Source organism: Pleuronectes platessa, chromosome 18 (genome assembly GCF_947347685.1).
Source record: "Pleuronectes platessa chromosome 18, fPlePla1.1, whole genome shotgun sequence".
Taxonomy (NCBI): domain Eukaryota; kingdom Metazoa; phylum Chordata; class Actinopteri; order Pleuronectiformes; family Pleuronectidae; genus Pleuronectes; species Pleuronectes platessa.
The window spans coordinates 22,438,271-22,463,941 of NC_070643.1; the positions used below are offsets into that span (position 1 = coordinate 22,438,271).

The window sequence follows — 25,671 nt, forward strand, 5'->3', positions numbered from 1 at the left end:
AATCCTCCTCTTCTCCTGCAGCTGCTCGTGGACTGAGGCTTTTTACAGATTCCACCAAAATGTGAATTTGAAAGAGTTTGATCACAGGTTCGATCCCGTGTCGCTCTATAAACAGTGTTTCCAGCTTTAATTTGACTCAACGTGTTGCGTAAGTAGAGCCGTCAGCTCTGAGCCGCTCTGTCCTTCAGTTTCTGTTCTACATGGAAATTGTGACTAAACAAATTATATCAAGGAGAAGAAATGTAAACCATCTGTTCCTGAGGATGAGGGTTGTTTTTCTCTCCCTCCAACATTCTGCCTCTTTCGAGGAATTCAAAGAACTTCTGTGACGGAGTCTTTCTTCATCTTCTGGTTACGACACATCCAGCGTTGGACCGACGCCAGGTTCTGATCCAGGTTCTGATCCAGGATCTGAAAGAACCGAACAAAGGGTCATTCTGTACGTCTCGTGATCAACGGCTGAGTTTTCATTTCAACTGATCCAATTAGAATTTAACATGAAATATTTACTTTGAACTTTACACTAATTTTAATTATTGTTATAATAACTGCTCTTTTACTGCTGGTTCACCTGCAGCTTAAAGAGCTCGATGGTCGACAGGCCGGTGAATCACACGGAGGCTTTGACCTTTGACCTTGTGGCGTGACCTCATCGTGAAGAGCTGAGCGTCCTCAGGTGTTTTTTATGTTTAAACTTCTTTTCTTTCTGTTGTTTTCTTCTTCAGCTCATTTAGATCTCAACCTTTTCATAATAAAGTTCTGTCAGTAAAGAGTATTTTGACGTACATGATGAAATCTGTGTCTCCAGACAAATGCATTAGTATGAGTGACTGGTGATATGAAATATCTCTGGAGGCCGAGGAGGCACCGTGAGAATCTGATTTTCACACAGAGAGAAACACATACATATAATTTGTAGGTTAAAGAAACAGAAAGAGAGAATGAGGTTTTATGAGAGTCGACCTGTAGCCGTGGTGAGGACGACAGGACACACGTGTGTCTGAGAAAAGTTTGAATTTCAATGTGAAGGAGACAAATGACATGAAGCTATGGAACAAACATGAAGCTCCAGACTCTCAGAGAGAAAAACTAAAAGTCCCGTTCAGGCCTCGCTCAGGGAATCGATAGAGAATCTGGAGGATCAGCAGAATCCATGTGAAGGAGGTGGTTTCCATCCGGAGGCTGAATGACTGAGGTCGGGTTTGAAACTGGAGGAGAAGCTCAAGTCCGTCCATTTATCCTCTGGAATGAAAAACAAACACAACCGGCTCAGTGAATGTGGACGAGCGCCGCGGCTCTAGATTCCTGAGAAGACAAGAGAGTTCCCTCCTGAGGAGACGGGAGGAGAAGTGGTCTGAGGTGAGGAGACTGATGGAACCTGATCACCTGGAAGCAGAACATGGAGCCGCCCGGAGCCCCGGCCTCTTCTGGGCGGAGTTTCCTTTTCCTTATCAGTCGCCATCGAACTGACGCTCGCTGACAGAGGCTGTCGTTCCACCGCCATCTTGTCTGGAGAGCGTGTGAGTGTGTGAGACTTTTTGGCCGTGGTCGAGGTGTGTGCGTGTGTGTCTGTGTGTGTGTGTGTCTGTGTGTGTGTGTGTGTGTGTGTGTGTGTGTGTGTGTGTATACATCTCAGCGTGAGGAGTCGGTGCTGTAAAGCTGCTCGTCCCGTCTCAGCCAATGTCAACAGCCGAGCGCATAACTTCCCATGAGCCTTTTCCCCTAGAAGGTAACTGGAAGGCTGCTGTGCTAGACCAGCTCGACTGTGTGTGTGTCTGTGTGTGTGTGTGTGTGTGTGTGTGTGTGTGTGTGTGTGTGTGTGTGTGTGTGTGCACGCTGTGTTGTAGCACCGATGTTGGCACACAGTGTGTGTTTTAGAAGATAACTACCAGAACTGGTGTGTGTGTGTGTTTTTACATGCGTGCTGGTGTCTTGTTTTTATTCATGGGGGCATTCTTCACCCTGTGTGTGTGTTTTTTGTTTTAAATGCACATGCAGCATGAAGTCTAACACACACACACACAGATGCACACTGTGCACGGTTGTGTGTGTGTGTGTGTTGAAAAAAGCAACACATACCAGCACAGGTACAGTCGGTGTGTGACTGTTGGTTCAGTGTGTGTGTGTTGGTTCAGTGTGTGTGTGTGTTGGCTCGGTGTGTGTCTGTGTGTGTGCAGCAGAGCAGAGTGGCGGCTCTAATGCGATTACGTCCCTTGTCTCCGTGCAGAACTGATAAGGTATTAGAGGGCGGGCCGTGATGAGATTTAAATTAATTCAGCTCCATTCAAATTCACCATGAGATGAGCTGCTCCATTATTTGGCCTTCAGCTCCTCCTCCCTCCTCCTCCTCCCTCCCTCCATCCCTCCTTCCTTCTCCCCTCTTCCTTTACTCGTCTCATCCCACCCCTCCTTCGTGTCTCCCTTTAATCCCTCTAGCTCTCTCCTCCTGAGCAATCGTCCTCCATCCCTTCGTCTCATTCCCTCCTTCCTCCCCTGTTCTTTTACTCCTCTTTTACTCCTTCTCCTCTCGTGACACACCTCCTTCGTCACTTCCAACAATCCCTCTTCTTCCTCTCCTCCTATCCATCCTTCCTTGTTTTTTCCTCCCTCCTTCCAGCCCTCTTTCTCCTTCCTTCTTTTCGGGACTCCCCTCCTTTCTCGTCTCCTCCTGAATCTTCTTCTTCCTGTCTTCCATTTCACCACCTCCTCTCTTCCCTCCCTCCTTCCTCCCTTCCTCCCCTTTTCTTGACGCACCCTATTCCGTCATCTCCCTCTGTGCCTTTTCCTCCCTTTCTCCCTCCCTCCTTCCAGCCCTCCATCTCCTCTCTCCTTTCATTCCTCTTTCTCCCTCCTTCCTCCTTCCTCCTCTCCTCCTGAGTTTTCTTCCTCCATCCCTCAATCCTCTTTTAATTTTCTGTCTCCTTCCCTCCTCCCTCTGTTCAATTCTTCTTTTTTCATTCCTCCTCTTCCCTCCTTCCCTCTTTTTCCTCTTTTACTTCTTCCCTGTTTACTGTCATTCTGTTTCCTCCCCCTCGTTCATCCCTCATTTCTTCTCCCCTCTTTTCTCCTCTATACCTTCTTATATCTTTATCTCTCTTTTATCTCCCTTCTTTTCCTCTTTCCTTCCCATGTCCATGTTCCTTTCCTCCCTTCATTCCTTTCTCCTTCCCTCCATTCTTCACCTCCTCATTCCCTTTTCCTATACCTCCTTTTTTGGTCTCATTTCAGTTTTTCCTCTCCTGTATCTTATCTTTATGTCTCCTCCTTCCCTCCTTAATTTATCCCTCCATTCCCCCTTCCCTTTCACATCCTTTATTCCTCTCTCCATTCAACTCCTCTTTCTGAATCCCCTCCTTCTTCCTCCTGTCAGTCCTCCATCCTTCATATCTTTATTTCTCTATATGTGAAATTAATTTCTGTTTTCCTCCTTCCTGTTTCCTATCTCCTTTCCTTCCTCAATTCTCTCTCCAATATCACTCCTTCATTTCCTCCCATCTTCTTCTTCTCCCTTTTACATCCCTTTCTTCACTTCCTCCCCTCTTACCTAAATCATCATCTCCTTCCTCCTCCCTTGCTTTCCTTCCCCTCTCAATTAAAATCCTCCTCCCCATCCCTCCTTCTCCGATGAGTTACCCCCCCCATCTCCCCCTCCACCCGCTTCCTTCTTATCCCTCCTTCCTCTGGTTTTACTCCTCTTTAACAAAACATTTAACCAAATGGAGTCAATGGTGTGTGTGTGTGTGTGTCTGTGTGTGTGTGTGTCTGTGTGTGTTGGAGGGAGGGAGCATCCCTACAAGCTTCCCATACCCTGTGCATGCATATTAATGTATTTCTCAATCCCTCAGCATGTGTGTGTTTGTGTGTCTGTCTGTGTGTGTGTGTGTGTGTCCTTCGCAGTAAATAAAGTCAGTAACCGATGGCAAAAACTCTTCTGGTCAGACGATGTTGAAAAGTCGATTTTTATTCAAACTTTTTTCGGAAAATCTAAAAACAATATTGAATGAGGAATCTTTGCTTGTATAAAAATGTGTATTTGTTCAGAGGGGTCAGAGGTCACCGCCTGCAGGGGGCGTCCCTGGAACATCATTGTGAGCTGCAGCTCTCTGCTCAAAATTAGTTTTCCCAAAATTTCTGCTTAATCTGGAGCCACACATTGGGGGGGGGGGGGGGGGGGGGGGGGGTGATATTGGCTGCGACAATTAGTAAATGACTCAATTTGCATAATCATAATCACTTTATTTGATTGAAATAGCTGCAGCCGTCCCGAGCAGCGAGCGAGCACACGAGGAAACCGCCAAACCTCCGACCCCCCCACTGAGAGACACCATCCAGACACAACCAGCAGCTCATCAGCACCAGCACCTGCAGATCACTGGTTCCCAGTCTGAGGCAGGAGAGCGTGCCTGGAACCAGAGGAGAGAACGTTCACCTCGTTCACCTGAACGCCACCGAGCACTTTAACTTCTTCTTCTCTGGTCAAGATCCTCGGGGAAATAAATCATTCATCTGATTTATTAAAAAGTCAGTTGATATAAAAAACATGACTTTCTGAATATTTCACTGAGTCTTAAAGACGGAGGATAGTGTGTGCGTGTGCGTGTGCGTGTCTGTGTGTGTGTGTGTGTTTGTGTCGCTGACCTCGTGTTTCTCAATTTGTCTTCTTCCTCGTCTTTTTCTCCCTCTTTCACTCACCCCCCCCCCATCCTGCCTCCACACTCTTTTGTGTTTCCTTATCAATAACTTCTCCACTCTTCCTCTCCTCTTTTCCTCTATCTACCTCTCTTCCTCTCCTCCTCTCCTCTCTTCCTCTATCTACCTCTCTACCTCTCTTCCTCTCTTCCTCTCCTCCTCTTCCTCTATCTACCTCTCCTCCTCTCCTCCTCTTCCTCTCCTTGTTTCCTTTATTTTCCCCACATTGAAATCAGAATACGATGCTGCTCTTTGCTAATTTATTTATTTATGCTTCTTTCATTTTATTTATTTAACTTTTCCCTGGTTAGCAGTTTGTTCTTGAGTTTGGAGCAAGGAGAGGTTCTTCCGCTGGAGGACTCGGGTTCAAGCCTCCTTGCTCAAGGGCCCTTCAGCAAGGCACTGAAAGCCGACTCCGACCTCCGGCCTCCTGGTGCAGGACTGGTGCTCATGTTTTAGAGAAGAGGCCGAGGAGGAGCAGCATGTCCGAGCTGAACACAGCTTTCATCACAATGAGAGAGAAATTATAAATAAGAGAACGAGGCCGAGGAGCAGAGACGCGTAACAAGCGACAGGCGCATGGAGCTCTTTCAGAAATCAGTGCAATCAGAGCATCAGCAAAATCCGATTGATTCATACACGAAAAAACAAAATTCATAATATTCAGCATGGCCTAATCCTAATATTACCATGGAAACAGAGTTTAGGTCGACCGACAGGAAACAAGATGAAGTGTGTGTCCGCATCGTCCAGGTCCTGAGATCACATGTTCACATTGAGCCAATCACAGAGAAGCAGCTTTACAGCTCATAATTAGGTTCGGATGTGTGATTGCACTTTTTGCTCTTTACAAAAAACCTAACTCCTAACCTCTAACCCAAACTCCTAACTCCTAACTCCTAACCCTAACCCTTAACTCCTAACTCCTAACTCCTTACTCATAACCCCTTACTCATAACCTCTAACCCTAACTCCTAACCCCTAACTCCTAACCTCTAACTCCTAACTCCTAACCTCTAACCCCCTGAACCCTAACTTGTCATCATCCAGCGAGTCACATGTAGCTGAAGAGTATTTCTCTCTGGGAATGATTCACCCGGTCCCTGAAGGAGAACTTTACAGACTGGAATCAGCGTCCTGTGGTTGTTTGTCTTCACTCACCTGGGACGTCACATTAGTTCACTCTGACCTTTGACCTCAGAATCAGTTTATCTGTAGGTCCGACTGAAGGCTTGTACTAACTGTGAAGAGAGTCCCTCGAGGCGTTCTGCAGATATCGTGTTCACAACAGTACGTCACAAACAACCTCCGGCCACTGGGTGTCGCTGTTTCCTTTTATACGTCCAACCAGGATAAGTTGTTCAGCTCCTGTCTGATCATGTGACCTGTGAACAGGAAGTGACTTCCTTCCTGTCGGTCGTGTTGTGGTGCAGACGAACCAGCTCAGAGACAGAGTGAATGTGTGAGACGCGCTGTGACTGAAAAAAGTTTATTACAAGTCTCTCTGTGGAGTTCCCCCCCCCCCCCAGCAGCCCCCCCCCCCCCCCCCCTCCACGCCCGGCCCCACAAATGTTTCTTGGCAGCTTGTAAAGAGCCTCTGAGGCAGCAGTTCAGCCCATGTGACAGTTAAACCCTCCACACAAACCAACACTAATGGAATTCTCCTCGGCGAGTCGCCCATCCCCCCCCCCGTTCCCTCGCCACCAAAGAATGCAATATACCCCCAGCAGCGCTTTTATGCTCATAAGTACCATCGCTGGACGGTTACTTACATTCACATTTTGGTCGGACTCATCCGGAGCGGTGGTGGAAGAAGCTTGGATTCCTGAAGAGTGCGAGTGGAGAAGCAGGAAGGAAGCGAGAAGGAAGCAAAAAGGAAGCAGGAAGGAAGCAGGAAGGAAGCGAGAAGGAATCAGGAAGGAAGCGAGAAGGAAGCAGGAAGGAAGCAGATATGAAGCAGGAAGGAAGCAGATGAGAAGGAAGCAGGAAGGAAGCAGGAAGGAAGCAGGAAGGAAGCGAGAAGGAAGCAGGAAGGAAGCAGATGAGAAGGAAGCAGGAAGGAAGCAGGAAGGAAGCAGGAAGGAAGCTTGATCTGCTGTGATCCCTGCGTGAGCGTGAAGAACACAACCAGGAGACGAGAGGGAAGCTGATCCAGGGTCTGTGGACGACCTGCTTTCACCTCAGATGATCATCAGCATCAGCACAGATGTTAAAATAAACTGAAACACAAACTTTAGTTTAATGTTGATATGATAAACATTACCAATAATATGTTTGATAGTATTTTCATTATTTATCGGAGGTCGATCCAAACGTCAAGTCGGGACAAAGTGTGTCCTCGTGCTTCTGTCCAGGGATGAGACGGCTTCCGTTCTGCTTCACTGTGATTGGACAGATTCTACCTGAGCTTCACATCGATGAAGATCATGAAGATCATGAAGATCTCACACTCTAATACTAACCATCAGCTCTTCACCGTGGTTCATCCTAAAACCAGTTACCGTTTCATCCCTGGCCAAAAATATGAGGACACTCAAACACAGTTGTCCTCTGGTCCCAGTCTGTCCAGCAGATGTGGGACCTGACTGGTTCCAGATAATGAGGTTCGGCGCCCAGTTGGAGTTCCAGTTCATTCTGAGGGTTGAGGTCAGGACGCTGTGCTGCTGAGTTCTTTCCCACCAAACTGGGACCAGGATTTCTCTATGAAGAGCTGGGAGGACACCGAGGACTAGAGCGGACAACCACAGGGTTGGGGGTTCAATCCTCTGTCCACAGGAGGAAATGTCCTTGAGCAAGACACAGAGAGACACATTTCTGTCCATGTGGTGTTTCCAACACGACACAGACCCGGTGGATCCAAACATGATGCATCTGTGGAAAGTGAAATACCTTCACATAATCTTCTGTCAGGATGAACCACCGGCTGCCTATGGCTCAGATTATCCTCCAAAAATAAAATGTTCTTTTTTAATAGAAAGTCTTTTCACTAAATCCCCATAAAGGAATTAGAGAGCCATTAAAATCTGCTGTTACTGGAACCTTTTATCCAAAGCTCCTCACAGGAGCCTGAGGGCAAAGGTCACAGGGACACTTCCTGTGTCTGTGTCCCAGTGTTCCCCCAGTTCAACGACAACATGCTGTTGCTGGTTTTGATGCAGTTACTGGTTTAGATGCTGTTGCTGGTTTAGATGCTGTTACTGGTTTAGATGCTGTTGCTGGTTTTGATGCTGTTGCTGGTTTTGATGTGTCACTGGTTTTGATGCTGTTGCTGGTTTAGATGCTGTTACTGGTTTTGATGCGTTCACTGACGCTGGTTTTGGGAGCTTCTCATTTCTTTCTTCTTTTCTAAAGTTTCTGTGCTTTTGTTTTGAAACTTTCCTTTAGTAGTCATGTGATGTGTCACGTGACTCGTGGTGGATGTGGTGAGGCGTGGACCAGCTGCACTGACCTATATACAAGTGAATATAAGTCTGTGCAGAGTCTCTCAGGCTTATAGCAGCTCATGGCTGGATGGAGACGGGCTGTGTTAGCTGAGGACACACACACACACACACACACACACACACACACACACACATATGGAGACACTCACGCATACACTTGGAAATATGTACACGTGACGTGAGGACATGCATATGCACGAGAGGCTTAATCAGGCACACACGCTAAATTGAACTTGTGCATATGAACAGACACACAAACACACGCACACACACGTAATGTACACACACGCATACACAAACACATATATAAGTACACACACACAATGCCTCATGCATGTTTTATTGAGCCGTCTCTCTCTCTCTACACCTCCTCTCATCCCCTGTTCTCTCTCTCTCCCTCTAATCTTCCTCCTCTCTTTTGTTTCTGTCCTCCGTCTCTCTCTCTCGTCCTCTCTCGTCCTCTCTGTCCTCCTCTGACCTCCCTGAGCAGAACAGATCAACCTGACGTCTTCACAGAGGGTGACACTCCCATCATTCACTCCCTCTCCTCCTCCTCCTCCCCTCTTTTCTTTATCTTTTCCTTTTCATCCTCACGTCTCCTCCTCTGTTCTCTGTATTTCTCTTTCCTTTCATCCTTTCTCCACAGTCTAGCTTTTGTTCCTCTTTGTCCCCCCTCCTTGTTTCTGCTTATCTCTCCTTCCTGTCCTCGTTTGTCTTCGTCTCTCCTTCGTCTTTATCTCCTCTCCCTCGATGTTTCACCTCTGCTCCTCCAGATCTGAAGCCTGGTGTCGTTTCACCTCCTGCAGGAGCAGTCGGGTGTCACCTCCTCTGAAGGCTCCAGCGATGACGCCATGTTTGGCCTCAAAAAAGTTTTCAGAACCTGCTCTGAATACAGAGATGCTCCTCTGACCTCCGGCTTTACAAATGGCCTTTGCCACTGTCTCCTCCTCCTCCTCCTCCTCCTCCTCCTCCTCCTGCTCCTCCTGCTCCTCCTCCTCCTCCTCCTGCTCCTCCTCCTCCTCCTCCTCCTCCTCCTCCTGCTCCTGCAGCGGCCTTCCTCCAGGGTTGTCGGGCAGCAGCTGGAGTTCTGCTCAAGGGAACTCTTCCCAGGGAGGAACCCGAGCCTCTCTGATAGACCTGTTCTAACTTTGAACCTGGTGAACCGCTGGGCGTCTCGTACGCAGCTTTAACCGGGAGTTTGATCCCCAGAGGTTTTTTATTCTCGTGTCAGCTCCTCCTCAGTCTTTTTCCATTTCTCAGTTCTCTGTCACTCCTCCTTTCACCTGCTCCTCTGAACTCCTCCCTCTTTTATTTTCTTTCTTCCTCTCAGGTTTGTGACCTCCTCCTTCTAACCTACACCTCTCTTTTTCCTTTCATCCTCTCTTCCTCTCTTACCTTCGTCCCTCCTTCCTCCCTCTGTCCTTCTCTTCTCAGACCTCATCTCTCCTGACTCCTGTTTCTGTCTGTTCTCCTCTCTTCATCCTCCTCTTCTTCAACTGCCCTCTTCACCCTTTCCTGACCTCCTCCTCCTCTTCCTCCATTCACCACCTGTTTCTCTTTCCTCGCTCCACCTTCTTCTCCCCCTTCTCCTCTTCCTTGTCCCCTCCTGACCTCCTCTCTCCTCCTCTTTTCTCTCCTTCTCTGTTGTAGAAGAAACAAACCCTCCTCCTCCTCTAGCCCCTCCTGACCTCCCCTCTCTCGCTCTTCTTGTCTCAGTGTCGCCCCCTCTCTTCTCCCTCCTGACCTCCCTCCTCCTCACCTCCTCCTCCCTCCTCCTCCTCCTCCTCCTCTCCTCCTCATTAGCACCTGAGCTACCGGCCTGGTTAATATTCGGCGGCACCTCGCCGTCTCTCCTGCGCTGCTGTTGCCGTGGTAACACCATGGAAGCACCGCTCTGTCTCTTTCCTAATTTTTTGTATGCCCCCCCCCCCCCTCCCCCCCCTCCACCCTCTACACCCTTCACTTTTTAATGAGTCACACGCATCCATTAAACGTTAGCATGGAAGGATGGCGGGGGGGCGGACTCGAGGGCAAAGTGACGCTCTGAGACACAAAACTCAAAATTTAAGGCGTAAATGAAAAATAAGTTTTTATTTATTTTTTAAAAGACACAAAAAAAATCCATGTTTCTTCAAATTTACAGTCATTGTGTGTCTGAGATGTTTGTGTCGTGTTCGGTCGCTCGGTCCAAGGACGCCGCAACTTTTGTTTATTTATTTGCTCCTGTAACAGTGTGTGTGTGTGTCTGTGTGTGTGTGTGGGGGGGGGGGGGGGGTCCGGGGCTGTTTGGACAGAGGCCTTGGCCTTGATGAAGTTCTTTAAAGCTGCTAATTGTATTTCATTCATATTTCATGGTCACGGGGGGCAGACAGTTTTGCCGAGGGAGAATTGATAGAATGTCAGGTGTGTGTGTGTGTCTGTGTGTGTGCGTTTGTGTGTGTTGCATTCCTAAACCATGGCCGTGTGGTGCTGGTGGGTATTTGTGTAGCTTTAAGTGTGTTTCTTGCATTCGTCCATTGTGACAGCTGGAGGTCACGGACGTTTTGTGTGTTTGTGTGTTGGTCCAGATTTGTTGTCCTACCACAAACACACAGTGTGTCTCACAGTTGTTTCACTGCAGCGTTGTCTTGATTGTCACCGATCTTGACCTCTGACCCCTCCTGAACTGTTTCCACAACACAATCACATCTATTCACTCACATTAATTCTGTGATTCATCTCCTGAGTCTGGTTCTTTATTCACTTAAATAAAGTGAAAAGAGAGATAATGTAAAACCAAAATTACAAAAAGGGGTCAAGTCTTCAGAACTGTCTGGTGGCAGATTTATAATATCAGACAAGATGTGGCTGTTTGGAAAAACTCACTTCTTGAAACATTTGGGATAATTTAAGAAAAGAAAAGATCCAGATCATTTGAATGTTTCCTGAAAAGAGAAACTTTGTGTTGTGTTTTGAACCGAGCTACTGGTGAGAGTTTTCATCCCCTCGTCCCCTCGTCCCCTTGTCCCCTCGTCCCCTCGTCCCCTCGTCCCCTCGTCCCCTCGTCCCCTCGTCCCCTCGTCCCCTTGTCCACTCGTCCCCTCGTCCCCTCGTCCCCTCGTCCCCTCGTCCCCTTGTCCCCTCGTCCCCTCGTCCCCTCCAGTTTGCCCTTGTTCCAGTAAAACGTCTTTAACCCTCCTATTAGCACACTTGGCTCCTTCCGATCTGCCTCCCCTCCAACTAATTTGTCATTTCATTTCCCAGGATGTTTCCTCATTACCTTCCCTTCCTCCCCGAGTTGTTTCATGTCTCCTCGACACCCTTTAGTCTCCGGAACGTCCTTGTCCGTCTCCGTCTCACCGTCAAAGGGAGGAGACACTTTGTGGTTTGACGGATGATTTGCTTTAACCTTCATGTAGGTGAATGGGACCGGCTGATCCTGGTTCAGTGTCACTGTCAGAGGAAGGATGTGTCCCGTCCTGGCCTTAGAGGGTGTGGGGGGGGGGGGGTGGGGGTCTTAGCACACTGCTGTCCATACTGAGTGTTTCTATCTGAACTGGATCTGGATCAGATCTATTTTTTGGTCGAACCTCACCTGCCTCTCTGAAGCTAATTTGAAAATCACTGTTGTCGCTGCTGCAGTTTTATTATTTCCCCGTAATTACTGAGTTCACGCTCCGAACGATCAAATACTGTACGAGTAATTACCCCCCCCCCCCCCCCCCCCGTCAGGAGCTGGCCCGGAGTCAGCCGATCCAGTGAAGCAGCAGAACCTCACACTGTGGTCTCCTCTCTGGAGCTGGTTCTGGTTCTGGTTCCTCGTTCTGGATGAAACGCTCCGGCCTGCAGCTCCGTCTGATTCTCACTTCCTTCCTCGGCTGCGTCTTCTTCTCTTTCTCCTCTTCCTCCGGTGGCATCAGTTCTGTCTCTTCTTCTCTTTCTCCTCTTCCTCCGGTGGCATCAGTTCTGTCTCTTCTTCTCTTTCTCCTCTTCCTCCGGTGGCCTCAGTTCTGTCTCTCCTCCTCCTCGCTCCTTCTTTTCCCTCCTCAGCGTTGATGTGCGTTTCTTTCTTCCTCTCTCTCGGCTCCCTCCACCTCTTCCTATACATAGACTCTCTGCTCGCTTCTCTTCACCTCCACCTACACTCTCTTCCTGCTGTTTTATCTCCTTCTCCATCTGCCTCCCTCGTTTCCCACTTCAACCTCTGGCAACAGCTGGATCTCTGGCGAAGTATTTAGAAGAAGAGCGTCGTGTACACAGGAGGAGATGGAAGCTTTTCTTTATTCTCTCAGTATTTTACCTGTTTGTTAATCTATGGATTATTAACGATTCCTCAGAATCTGAGTTGACGTCTCTTCACAGCTGATGAGCATCTCCACATATTTACCAGCATCAGATGCTCTGGATCTGCAGAGTTATGTGTGTAACCCAGCTTCTATGAATTCTGGATGCTTGTTATGTAATAACTGGATTTTGTATCATCCATAGAGGAAAATCCTAAAGCTGTGACTCTGGCTCAGGTCAGAATTCACAGTATTAGTTTGTAGTTTGGAGATGAAGCAGCAGTTCTCAGGACAGAGATACTGCAGTTTCAGATGTACTGAAATTGACGACCTCAGAAAGTGGGTTGCTCATGAAATTCTGATTTCATAGTTTATTTTGTCTGACTCACTAAAACCCAAAGATATTTAATTTAAAGGATAAAAGACCAAGAAAAATAGCACAACCTCGTTTTTCAGATGCTGCAGAGCAGAGACGTTTCTGTATCTGTGCCAGTTTCAAAAGTTTATTCTTATTCTATATCGTAGTTTGGTGATTTTTAATATTTCATCTAATCTTAAAGCATCAGTGTTAAAGAACCTCCGGTCAGTCCTCGTGGTCCGACCTGCTCAGCCTGTAAAAACTGACTCAGTCACAAAAACTATTTAAACAAAGTCGTTTTAAATTTTTACTTCATTCTCGAAATGCAAAAACTACTTCGACCGTTTTCATGTTACTCCACTTTATTAAAAAATAATAATAATAGTAATAAAACAACTTGGTAATTTTTACTTTATTCTCAACATTTCAAATTTTATTTTCAAAATGCAAAAAGGAAAAGAAACAATTTCCATTTTTCTCTCAAATCAACATTTTATTTTTTCAACGTTTGGACTTTTTCAACCAAATGAAAAACAGACAATTGTGAATTTACAAAATAAAAGAAGAAATTCCTGGTTCATCGCCGTCCAATCAGGTTCGGTCTCTTGTGGATTCTTTTATTCTGAAGTTCAAGAAGCTTTGAGGTTGAAGTCTCGTGATGAAATCTCATCAGCTGAAGACATGAGGTTTAAAATCACATGGGACGAGTCTCATTGCAGCAGGAGACGAGTGGACAGGACTCAGGACGCCGGTGTTCAGGCAGCGAGAAGCGGATCAAGGTTGTGAGATCATGAAACATGTCCAACATGAAGGGACACTGGGGACAAATAACAGCTTGTCCAACACTAATTAAGTGTTGAAATACTCTCTTTCCTGGCAAATGGGTTTCTGTCCCCCGAAGGACCAGGACACCTTTCAAAGCTTCGACTTCGCTGAGGGGAAAACTAAACCTCATTTTATCACATGATATTTCATCGAATAATATCTATCTCCCTCCTCCCCCTCGCTCGTCCTCTTCATCTGCTGTCGTCTTTCATGTCTGTCTCTCTCTCTCTCGTCCTAAATGCTCTGTTGTCCCTCTCTCCTCTTTCTTTATGTTTCTCTGCCTTCTCCCCTCCATCGTCCTCTCTTTCTGTCTCTCTCTCTCTCTATCTCTCTATCTCTTCCCTCTCTCTCTCTGTCTCACTCTCCCTCTCTATTTCTCTCTCTCTATTTCTCTCTCTCAATGTCTCTGTCTGTCTCTCTCTCTGTCTCTCTCTCTCTCTCTATCTCTCTCTCTCTCTCTCTCTCTCTGTCTCACTCTCTCTCTCTATTTCTCTCTCTCACTGTCTCTCTCTCTCTCTCTCTCTGTCTCTCTCTATCTCTCTCTCTCTCTCTCTCTCTGTCTCACTCTCTCTCTCTATTTCTCTCTCTCACTGTCTCTCTCTCTCTCTCATTCTCTCTCTCACTGTCTCTCTCTCTCTCTCTCTTTCTCTCTACCTCTCTCTCTCTGTCTCACTCTCTCTCTCTCTCTCTCTCTCTCTCTCTCTCTCTCTACCAGGCCATGGCCTAGTTAAAACGTCTTCTGCTTTGTGTCCGCTCTCTTTCATCAGCTTGGAAGTTTTTTAGACGCTCCCCTCTTTCTCTTTCTCTTTGTCTCTCTGCTTCTGCCTCTGTCTCTCGTCCTCTTTTATACCCCCCCCCCCCCCCCCCCGGCCCCTTTTACCTGCGTTTACCTTTTGTCCTTGTTTTACGTCTCCCCCTCTTCTCTCCCCATATTTATTTCTGCCCGTCTTTCCCTCTGTGTGTCTCCTCTCGTCCTCCGTGTGCTTCCAGCTCCCTCTCCGTTCATTGTGTGGATGATGGCTGTCAGGAGATCTCATCACGGAGTCTCTCTTATTACATGATTACAGGGTAATTATCCTGTGAAGTTGTCTTTGCCCGAAAGTATGAAAGACGCTTAATGTCTTTTTAATGGGGTTTGGAATTTGGAGACTTTCCTTGTCTTCTGTAGTTACTGTGGACTCTTCAATTTATTGCATTTCCATGACTGGCCTGGAACAACGTGTCCTGATTAAGTGGCACTCGGCTTCGTGCTAATGTTCGGCTGCGTGGCTGCGAGTTGTCAGTCACACGACTTCTGGCCTCGGCTTTGTCAGAAAACGTGTTTCCTGCCAGCGTCGGATTAGAAAGCAGCAGATGAGGCTCCTGTGATGTTTAGAGACAAGTGAGGACAATGAAACCTGGGACGCAGCGTCGGGGGGGCGAGAGACAGAATCATGACAAACCTCTGAGCTGTCGTGGCCCCGGGTCATTACATCAGGTTTCATTGTATGAATATAAAGATGAAGTGAACTTCACGCACCGGGGGGGGGGGGGCTGGGCATTGTGTTGTCAGTAAACAGGAAGTGGAAGCCTGTGTGTTTTATGCAGGTTTCTCTCAGAGACATTTCAGTTTTACACTCGCAGTTCATTAGATAAACCTCCAGTAACTAAAACTTCATACCATCTAATACCTGAAACAATATTGCAGCAGTGCAGCAGTAAATCCTCCCTCATGAAGCTCATAATGTTTTAGGAGGGAAGATTCAACTTAATGATCATTCTGGACGCGGCAGTTTGTGATTTAACTGACGAGTGTTTCCTTTATATCCAACATGAAGCTAAATTAGCAGCGGAGTGAAAAGAAGAGGTCTCAGTTCTGTATTGTTTCTAAAATCATTTCTTAAAAACCAGCTTCTCAGGAGCTTTACGTTGCTTCATATCTAGGAAAGTGTGTTTCAGTACAACAACACGTTTATTCTCACTTCATGTGACGGCAGTAAAACATCTGTGCTGATGTGATTTATCTGTGAAACGGTTCTGATCTCACATCTCTCAAATAAATTTTCAACCAAACGCTGTTTTCCTCTTTACAAAAGCACAAATGATCGTTTCTGCTCGTCTGTCGCTGCCCATCAGGCGTCTTCCTGTTCTTTGTCTTCTTCAGGGTGAATTCATCACAACACATCAACACCACTTCTCTCCTTGTTTGTCTAACGTGTGTTTTCTTGCTTTCAGTCCGTCCCCCAGCGGCTGCTGAGCAGCTCCACCAACACAAACAATATTAACATGTCATTTTCTCTCTTTGTGTTTGTCTCCACGCAGCTTGAGCACCGCTGCCGTCTGTGATGCTATCCCATGACGCCCAGGTCAGTAGCTGACACTGCCAGTGAGCGGGAGACGCCACTGCACCTCCGGTCCTGGGCCGGCAGCATCCACCAGGTCTCACCCTCCCTCTCTCACGCTGGAGACGCCACCTCCACCCACCTTCCAGTATCCACAACCATCAGCTCCGATCCACCCCAGTAAGACCCCCTCACACCCCGACACGCTGGAAAGCACCAGCAGCCAGAAATCACAATATCTTCAACGCAATCAGCAACACCAGCACCAGCACCGTCACCAGCAGCAGCAGCAGCAGCCATGTCCAGTCGTAGAAAGTCCTCCACCCCCTGCATGGTCCGGCTCGTCACCGACCGGCCTGAAGAGCGAGACGAAGCCGAGGAGCTGATGGAAACATCCACGGACAAGTCGGAGTCACCTGAAGAGAAGAGTCCAGTCTCCGAGCAGGAGAAACCAGAGGATCCAGACCAGCAGACATCTCCAGATCCAGAGGAAAAGCAAACTGCTGAGCCAGTAGAACAAGAGCAGCAGTCGGGCAAAGAAGACCGACCCCCTGTCATAGAAGATGTAGAAGCCACAGAAGAGAAGGACGGGGAGGAGGCTGACTCCGACCCAACATCCCAGAAGAAGCTGCCCAGAGGTTACGAGTGCAAGTACTGCCCGTTTTCCACCCAGAACCTGAATGACTTTAAAGAGCACGTGGACTCGAGCCACCCTAATGTCATCCTCAACCCGTTGTACCTCTGTGCCGTCTGCAACTTCAACACCAAGAAGTTCGACTCACTCACCGAGCACAACGACAGCCGGCACCCGGGCGAGACCAACTTCAAGTTCAAGAGGATAAGAGAGAACAATCAGACCGTCTTAGAGCAGACCATCGAAGGCCAGGAGAACCCAGTCGAGGAACCAGGTGAGAGCCCCAGCTCGGTGTTTCCACCTTGCATCTCCACCACGTTGAAAACCCCGTACAGTATTCAGCCGCTCTATCGAGGAGGCGACCCGAAGAGCCAGCTGGATCAAATCACAGCCGTCAACATCAATGGAACCGTCATCATCCCTGAACCCCCCGTCCTCCGAGGGCTGTCCCACGTCAGCCCCATGCTCCAGCGCCCGCCCAACTTCAACTCTGTACCAAAAATAGCTGTTCCCTTGAACACTACCAAATATAACCCTTCATTAGATGACAACCTGACATTGATCACCTCCTTCAGCAAATTCCCTTACCCCACCCACGCTGAGCTGTCCTGGCTCACAGCTGCTTCCAAGCACCCGGAGGAACAGATCAAAGTGTGGTTCACCACCCAGCGCCTGAAGCAAGGCATCACCTGGTCCCCGGAGGAGGTGGAGGAGGCAAGAAAGAAAATGTTCAATGGTTCCATCCCTCCTGCCCATCCCATGTTCACCATCATCCCTACAAGCTCCCAGCCGTCTGCCAAAGCCCCCCAGCAGCCCATTGTCCACACCACGGTGGAGCCTTCAGGTCACGTCTGGACCACCACGTCCAATGGGTCGGGTGTAGTCACCACCACCAGCTCTCCAGCCGGGGTCGCACTCTGCTCCACCCTGAAGCGGACCCTACCAGCACACCTGATGACGCTGTGTGGCCCAGAGGCTAAGCGACCCATTATGGCAGTCGCCCCCCATTCTGGTGACCCTCGAGACAAGGGCCTCATGGCTCCTCCTCCACCCCCTCCACCCCAGAAGGACCACTTCCCCATGGCCCCACCTCCTGTTCCCATAGAGATGAAGAGGTCGTCCGCTGCTGTGCCTTTAATGCCTCCACCCTCATCTTCACCATCGTTGTTGTCCAAAGGGAAGATTCTCTCGACAGTTGGAAGCCCCAAGTCAAAGCCAGTGATCTCACGCTCCTCCATTGTCTTCCCAGACTTCTTAACAAGGCGGACGATCGCCGGCCCGCCTATCTTTGCCCCTCCGTTTAAAAAATCCTTATTTCTTCCTCGTGCCCTGCCCATCGCTTCCAAAGAAAAGCACCCGAACACCCGGCCTCTGCCAGCTTCTGATTTGAAGTTGCCAAACTCCCATCCACTCATTACCCCCCAGATAAGGAGGCCGAGCATTATTCAGTCCATCCGTGCTCCGGCTAAAGCCCCCCCACAGATTCTGGGGTTCAGCCTGGATGGTAAGAAACTAAAAGAGCAGCAGGGAGTGGAGCTGAAGGCCAGCTACCCCCGAGGAGACAAGGTGCTGACGCCTCTGACGGAGGCCAATGGAGCCTCTCGCACTGACGCTAAATGGCCTCATCATCAGACCTCTGCTCTTTACAACAATGGAGGGATTCATATGAAACCAGACTTTCAGCAGAAGTCCTCGGTGCTGACCCAGTTTCCTTTGCTGGAGAGAATGAAAGGAAAAACGGCCGAACAGCTGAAGATCTTGGAAGAGAACTTCTTGAGGAACAGCTTCCCCACGCACAGCGACGTGGACGGCCTGTCCTCCAGCACCCGTCTGTCTCACCGGGAGATCGACAGCTGGTTCGTGGAGCGCCGTGCGCTGCGCGACAACCTGGAACAAGCGCTCATCAACTCCATGGGCACCAAGAGGATCGGGGGGGGGGGCCTCGCCGCCCTCACCGACAAACAGCTTCATCAGCAGCAGCACCAAACCCTCAAGCTGAATGGGATTCATAAACAGAGCATCGGTGCCGGCCATCTTAAAAGCCCTCTGCTACCTTCGCCCATCACCTCCCCCGGTACCACCGCCCCCCCCGTCCCCAGCCCGAGCCCCTGCTCAGTGCCTCCAGGCAGCCGGACCCTGGCGCTCCTCAAGGACGACTTTGCTCAAACACGGTGGCCTTCCCCTGAGGAGCTCCACCAGCTGGAGGGTCGGACGGGACTGGCTCGTGCCGACCTCGCCCGCTGGTTCAACGACAGCCGGCTGCCGAGCGGCGGCATGGACCTGACAGAACTCTTTAACAACAAGGGAGTGAATGGAGGACAGGGGGCGCCGGTGAGTTCCCCTGAAAACACTCCGTCCAGCATAATCCAGCTGTGCCAGGAAGGAGCCATAACAAACAGCAGCAGCAGTAAGGTGCTGGAGCTGGAGCTGGGCTGGTTGATGGAACAGCGGGCCAACAGCCTCAACAGCCTCAACAGCCTGAACAGTCTCAACAGCCTCAACAGCCTCAACAGCCTGAACAGCCAACAGCACGAGGACGTCCACGACCGGTTTGCTGGAAGGTACTGAACTCGCAGAATATCTAAAGTTTTATGTTTGCTAGTATTTTGCTTTTCTTTTGAAGGATCCTCACACTAGTGAAAACCTTTTGTTGTATAAATATACAATAAGGTTCATTTTAAGATTCATTTTAAACTTCCCCACAGCGAACGATAACATACTATTTAATTTAATAGTCTCAAATTTATTATAAATACTTTTTACTTTGAAACATTAAACCTTAACTCAAGGCAGGAAATGGAGTTAATACTTCACCACCTCGTTCTCTTCAAAGATCTTCATCTTCTCTTTTGGCTCTCGAGTTTCTGCAGCTTCATTTAAAAGAATTCAAGAATCTTAAACTCTTTCCCACGACTGCCTCAGAAACACAAATCATATGTTTCTCTGTGGCCTTTTAGTAAATCCTGATTTTAAATCATCTTAGACTCAAACACTAAAGATGTTTCTATAAATCCCCAGTTTGTCTTTATGTCTCTCTTCATATAGATGAGACAGTATTCAGAGTGAGAGTCTCTTTGTGTGGGACCTGATCGGAGGTGAATCCAGCTTCCTCTCCGCGGGGCCGTTGTTTCCTTGTTGCCACGTTAACATTGTTTTCAGGACATTAACCTGGAAATCGACGGCACTTTGTTTAGTCTGCTGTGAATTCTGGGAGCTCGGGACATCTTTCGTCAAATAACCGAGCCATTAGGCAGGAAACCAATATCTCCACAATAATTTGGGCGAGAGCTTTATTCTTCCCGGGAGTCGGCTCGGGGGTTCAGGCTCAGTCTTTGAAAAGCTCGTTAACGGCACGTTGGAATCTCTCCGGCTCTGAAATGTTCAGACAACGAGAGAAACACAACGGAGTTTATTAGTTTGATTTAGATTTATGGTTAATTCAGGGAAAGATGATTTCATGCAGAAGCTGCAAAGTTAAAAATGATCTCTCTTTATTTCACCAAATGTTGTAACTGACACCGTTGAGATTTGTCATCTTTGAATTTTACTTTGGAATATTTTCTTATTTTCCTCATTACATGAAAAAAAAAAAAACCTCCATCAGGATCAAATTACTCTGCGTCTATATTCTCATGATAATTAAAACAAACTATTGTTCCACTTGTGTTAAATCTGATTGTGAACAGTCACATGATCGACGGCTTCTTTCTTACTGGTGAATTACAGATGTCCTTGAATCTGATTCCAGAGATTATTTTTCCCGTCTGTTTTTATCTGCGAGGACGAAATCAATTTCATGTTTGTCACTTAAACTTCATTGAGATGTTTCACAGTGTTTCAGCTGCTAACTGCTGGTGAAGACGTTCCAACAGCCAGGGATTGTGTGATGTCAGTTTCATTATCTAATTAAATCGTCTACATTTGTCTTTAAATATGAAATAAAATTGTATCCCTCCATCGTTGTGATAAATAAACAAAGATGATATTGAGTATAGAAGAAGCAGTTGTAAACAGAAATATATCAAATCACATTCCGTCTATTTCAGAGCAAACGTGTTTATAAATTAACTTTCTTCACAAATATTTGTAAAGATGATTATTTACCTGAGGCTCTGTTCTGCATTAATGCATCAGAAATACAAACGACACAGGAACCAGCTCATCAAAGCGTTTCTCAAACAGTAATACTTAATATGACATGTCTATTTTTAAATTGTGGTTTTAATTCTGTACATATTTTAACGGGCTGAAGGATGTCAGCTGGACAACGTCGTAGAAACACCGATTTTTAACGTGAAGATTCTTTACTCAGTGTTTTGATGAATTAACCAGGAGAATACTACACCTCCCATCATGCTTCACTGCTGCACCACCTCATTTAGTTTAGTGGCAGAAAATGACTTAATCTACATTTAAAACAAAACGCTCAATTCTCTCTCTGGATAGTGTCTAACAGTATCATCAGTGATTGAACACACAGGGGAGAGCTGCTGTTTGCAATCTGCACCTTCACCACTAGATGCCACTACACCCCCCCCCCCCACTGACCCTGTAGGTAACGCTGTGTTAACCTCCAACAGACTGAGGCAGCAGGAGGTGGGGGAGCTGAAGAACGGGGGACAGAACGGAGGAGGAGCGCGGGAGGTGTTCAGGAGCTGGCTGGAGGACGGACGCTCGAGGAGAGGACGGGAGCTGCTGCTGGACAGAGAGAGGAAGATGGCGGAGGACGCGTCCGGGAGGCTGACCGGATGAAACGGTGAGGGAACGTTAACGGTCGATGGATTCTAGTACTCGATGGTAATGAGGTCAGTAGATGGTCTATGGAACTGAGTCTGCAGGTTTTTAGAGGAGAGTGAAGCCCCCCCCCACTCCTCTGTCCGTCAGAGTGGACGCCAGCCTCTCGATCCCGGGCAGCGGACCGAGCCGCTCAGGCCAGTCTCCGGCTGTGTGTGGAGCTGTGTCAGTTTTGGCTTCGACTTCTCAGCGACGACGCCAACTTCAGGAACAGTGAGGAGTGAGAAGGAGAAAAAAACTGATCTGAGGCCAGAAATAGCAGCAGACCCCCCGGTGTGGTGGAGTGTGATGATAAAAGGCTCCACCGGGGGCAGCGTGTGACGACAGGAGACTGAAAGTTTCATCACTAGAATCTGTTCAAATACGTCCTGCAGGCAAACACACACACACGCTGGAGACTCGACTTCAGGTTGTCACTCGCTTGTGAAACCTGATCAAGAGGATCAGCCCGTGACAGAGAATCAATAATCAATATGCAGCGTTTAGAAAAACCAACAGGAATAACTCCTCCTGTCACTGGACGTCTCCACATCCTGCTTCTCTGACACGTTTCACTTGTCTGTCGACGAGCTGCTTTTTAAACTCACACAAACAAACAACCTGAGAATAAAAGAAATTAAAATAATAAGACAAACAACACCACAAAGTAAGTTTAGTGTTAAAGACAAAAGTGAAAAAGTTTTTTATACGACAAAATCCACAAAACACACACACACACACAAATCGGTCTGAACACAAAGTTAATCCACAGTATGAGTCATTATATAATATAACATCATATAGCATAATAAAATAGAATAGATTAGTATAGAGATAGAATCCGTGTTCAGACCCACTCACCAGACAGAAACACAACATCAGTCACTTTCGTCCACTTCCCTTCAAACGGTGGAGATTCAGTTTGTGAGCAGGAGGAGAAACGAACATGAGTCTGAACTCCGGGGCCACACTCCGCTCTGCCACACGCTCCGTTCAGGTGCCAGTTATTAGTGGAGTTTGAATTCTGCTCTCAGATTTCACTTTGGTTGCTGGTTCGGATCCCAACAGGCGAAGGTTCTACCTGAGCAGCTGTGAACACATCTTCTAAAAGACCTCGATGGTTCCTGATGTTCTCATTCTTCACTTCAGATCCTCATCAGATACCGAACATTATTCTCTTCTGATTTTATATTAGCCATATTCTTTCTGTTCTAATGCACACGTGTAGGAACCGTTGAAATGAAACCAGTTTTTGAAGCTGCTTTGATTCATAATTTGGTAGATTTGAATCTTTCCAGTTTTTTCTGCCTTTTCCTGATCCACCTCAGCCTCTGAGCTCCAGGTTGGGTCTCCTCCACCTCCACAGAAACAAAACAAAGAGCCAAAAGACGACTCGGTTTCACATTCTGAAATTAATCTCTGCACAAAAGTCAAAATACAGACAGAAGAAATAACATCGAACGATCATGAATGAAACTGTGAAAACCTGAGATGAGGAAAATACCTTGAATTTTAAAACTATTTCAATACAAATTAAAAATGTTCTGGTCAGAATCATCAGTCGTTTCAGATTCTGCTCATAATGGAAATTAAAGACAAAGTTATTCGACTATTCATCAAAACATGATGAGAATGTGATAAACATCCCCCGATATCATTCTGTATTAATCCTGACTTTGTTCTTCTGGGGAAGAGGCCAAGGTAAACGCTGGAGTCGAATATCTGCCGAGAGCAGGAAGAATAACACGTGTGAGATGAATCAAGAGCTTTCTGATGAAAACACTTTCACACATTTCAGAATCAGGGAGACGTGAAAGGGTTCACCTGTTTTCATCTGCAGGAATCAAGTGTCTGAAACATGCATCTGGATGAGAAAATGTGTGAATTGTGTTAAATTTTCTCTCCTTTACTCCCCTGAGTGGGGGTCCTACTCAGGGGAGGGGGGGGGGGGGGTAGAGGTCAGAGGTCACAGCAACACGGAGAGCGACGGGTTTTTATTAACGAGTCAGAACGATTGATGGAGCAAAAACAAATTCCTGCAACGCAAATCAATGTGTGTGTGTGTCTCGGTGTGTGTGTCTGTGTGTGTGTGTGTGTGTGTGTGTGTGTGTGCACCAGCCATTGTCCTGTCTCACTAATCACTGCCGCGCTCAGCTTCATTCAATCAGCCGAGCGTCGTCCTGTAATAACTTCTCAACGCTCGTAGCTTATGGACGACGGCTTAATCACCAGAATCCTGCAGAGCTGCAGCTCGGAGCCAGAGAACAAACTGCGTCAGGAAAACAACGATTCATAAACATCAGCTTCCAGAGGAGAGGAGATTCTATTTTTATTAAAAGATTCAAAAAAATGACAAATATCATGAAACACACAGTGAAACAGCAGCTGAACCAGAATCCAGAAAACTTTGGAACAAAACTTCACTGAAACTTTCTGATGAAATATTCAAGTGAAAAATAAAACAACTCCTCTCAGAAGTGATGATTGTGTTTTTCTGCAGAGCGTCAAGTTGAATTATGTATTTATTATAAACATCTTGGTTTTTAAGATTTGTGTCTTTGAATTGCAGAGGTGTGTGTGTGTGTCTCAGTATAGGTGTGTGTGAGTGTTATTTTGTGTGTGTGTGTGTGTGTGTGTGTGTGTGTGTGTGTGTGTGTGTGTGTGTGTGTGTGTGTGTGTGTGTGTGTGTGTGTGTGTGTGTGTGTGTGTGTGTGTGTGTGTGTGGACTTTTCTTCAGGTCCTATAGACGTTAAATAAAGATGGAAGATGTGACGGCTCAAAATCAATGTTTGTTGAATCTCAGTCAGGAGTTCCATCTCTTTTTGCTCCATGTTGGTCTCCTCCTCCTCCTCCTCCTCCTCCTCGTCCTCGTCCTCCTCCTCCTCCTCCTCCTCGTCCTCCTGAAACGTGGAGTCAGCGTCAGAACGTCAGAGAACACGAAGCCGAGGCCGAGCAGCAGCTTGTGTGTAGAGGATGAAGCTGTGTGTGTGTGTCAGTGTGTGTGTCTGTGTGTGTTTCTGTGTGTTCCACTGTCCATTGTCCTGTTTTCTATAATCACAGCGACCGCGAGCCTCGTTTAATCACTTCCGCACAAAACACAACTTCAACACACTTTCCCTCTTACACGGATTAGAGAGAGAGCGCCGGCCGGGTCGAGGAGAAAGCTGTGGTTTCACAACATGTCCCAGTTCCCAGCCGGGGGGGGGGGGGGGGGGGGGAACACCGGCTCCTGGCACAATTACTTTTAATCCCCCCCGCTTCAGTTTTGTATGGCCTTCTCTCCTCCTGGTTGTGTGGGAATGATCTGAAACTTTCAGATGTTTTGAACTTTCTCTTCTTCGTGTGTTTCAGGTGAAAAGAGGATTCGCCGCCGTCGCTGCTGCTGGAAACAGAAGAAGAGAAAAGAACAGAGTTTTTTATCCAGATGATGTTTTTCCCTTTTTAATTTTTTGCCGATGTTTTACCTTCTGATTGTCGCACTGCAGATCACGCACAACATCCTCCAGGTCCCGATGCAGCTGACACCAGGTCTCTGGGCTGGAGGACTTCAGGCTTTTATTTTGGCGAGGCTCAGATTAGTGAAATCTGTCAGATTAGTGATTTTAGTTGATTTGACAATAAGATTTCAAATCGTCTGTTCGAGTCTTGAATCAGTTAATCATCCAGATGTCACGTGACCTCGAGCCACACCCCCACTAACAAACCAGGTAGAGTGAGAGCGGAGGCCGACTCTGGTTTGACCAATCAGAACAGAGTGGAGCAGCCGACCAATCAGGGCCCTCACCCAGTGAGCAGTCAGAGGAACGTGATTCTGAACATTAGAGCATGAAAACATGTTTCACTCATAACTCTCATGAAATGATCAAACTCAATATGAACAGAATATTGGTCCTTCATCATGAAACACGTCCGTCATGTTTTATCTGGAAGTTTCTTCTCCTCTTCGTCGTCTTCTATATTTTGGAGGAAGTTCGGTGTAAATTTAGTTTGTTGGTGGAAATAAATATTACCAGTGATAGAAATATGAATTAATCATAATTAATCCCAGACCGTCCTCACCGAGTGAACCTTGATTTGTTTAGTCCCGATTTAAACGTCCCCTTTAAGAGGAAGCGGGGGGGGTGTACCTGAGGGGATGTTGTGCGTGACCTGCGTTGCCATGGAGATGCGAGGACGAGCCGGAGCCCCGCCCCTGTGCCTGCAGCAGCCGACACATCGACCAATCGAGAGGCTGGATTTTCAAACAAACAAACAAACAAGAACTTATAAAAAGCGCCGAGTGCCAAAGCTGGAACCTGCTGCATCTCACTTCTTCTTCTCCTTGTAAATACGATAGATATGTTTGTTTGTTTGTTTGTTTGTTTTT

General features: G+C 47.3%; 1 protein-coding gene across 1 annotated transcript; it reads left to right on the plus strand.

Moving 5' to 3' along the window:
• Positions 1–1,479: 1,479 nt before the first annotated feature.
• On the plus strand, positions 1,480–25,421 carry LOC128461952 (zinc fingers and homeoboxes protein 2). Its single transcript, XM_053447143.1, has 4 exons — positions 1,480–1,729; positions 15,879–19,093; positions 21,113–21,288; positions 24,657–25,421. Exons 2-3 carry the CDS (start codon positions 16,197–16,199, stop codon positions 21,282–21,284), a joined length of 3,069 nt encoding a protein of 1,022 aa, XP_053303118.1. The 5' UTR covers positions 1,480–1,729; positions 15,879–16,196; the 3' UTR covers positions 21,285–21,288; positions 24,657–25,421.
• Positions 25,422–25,671: the final 250 nt, after the last annotated feature.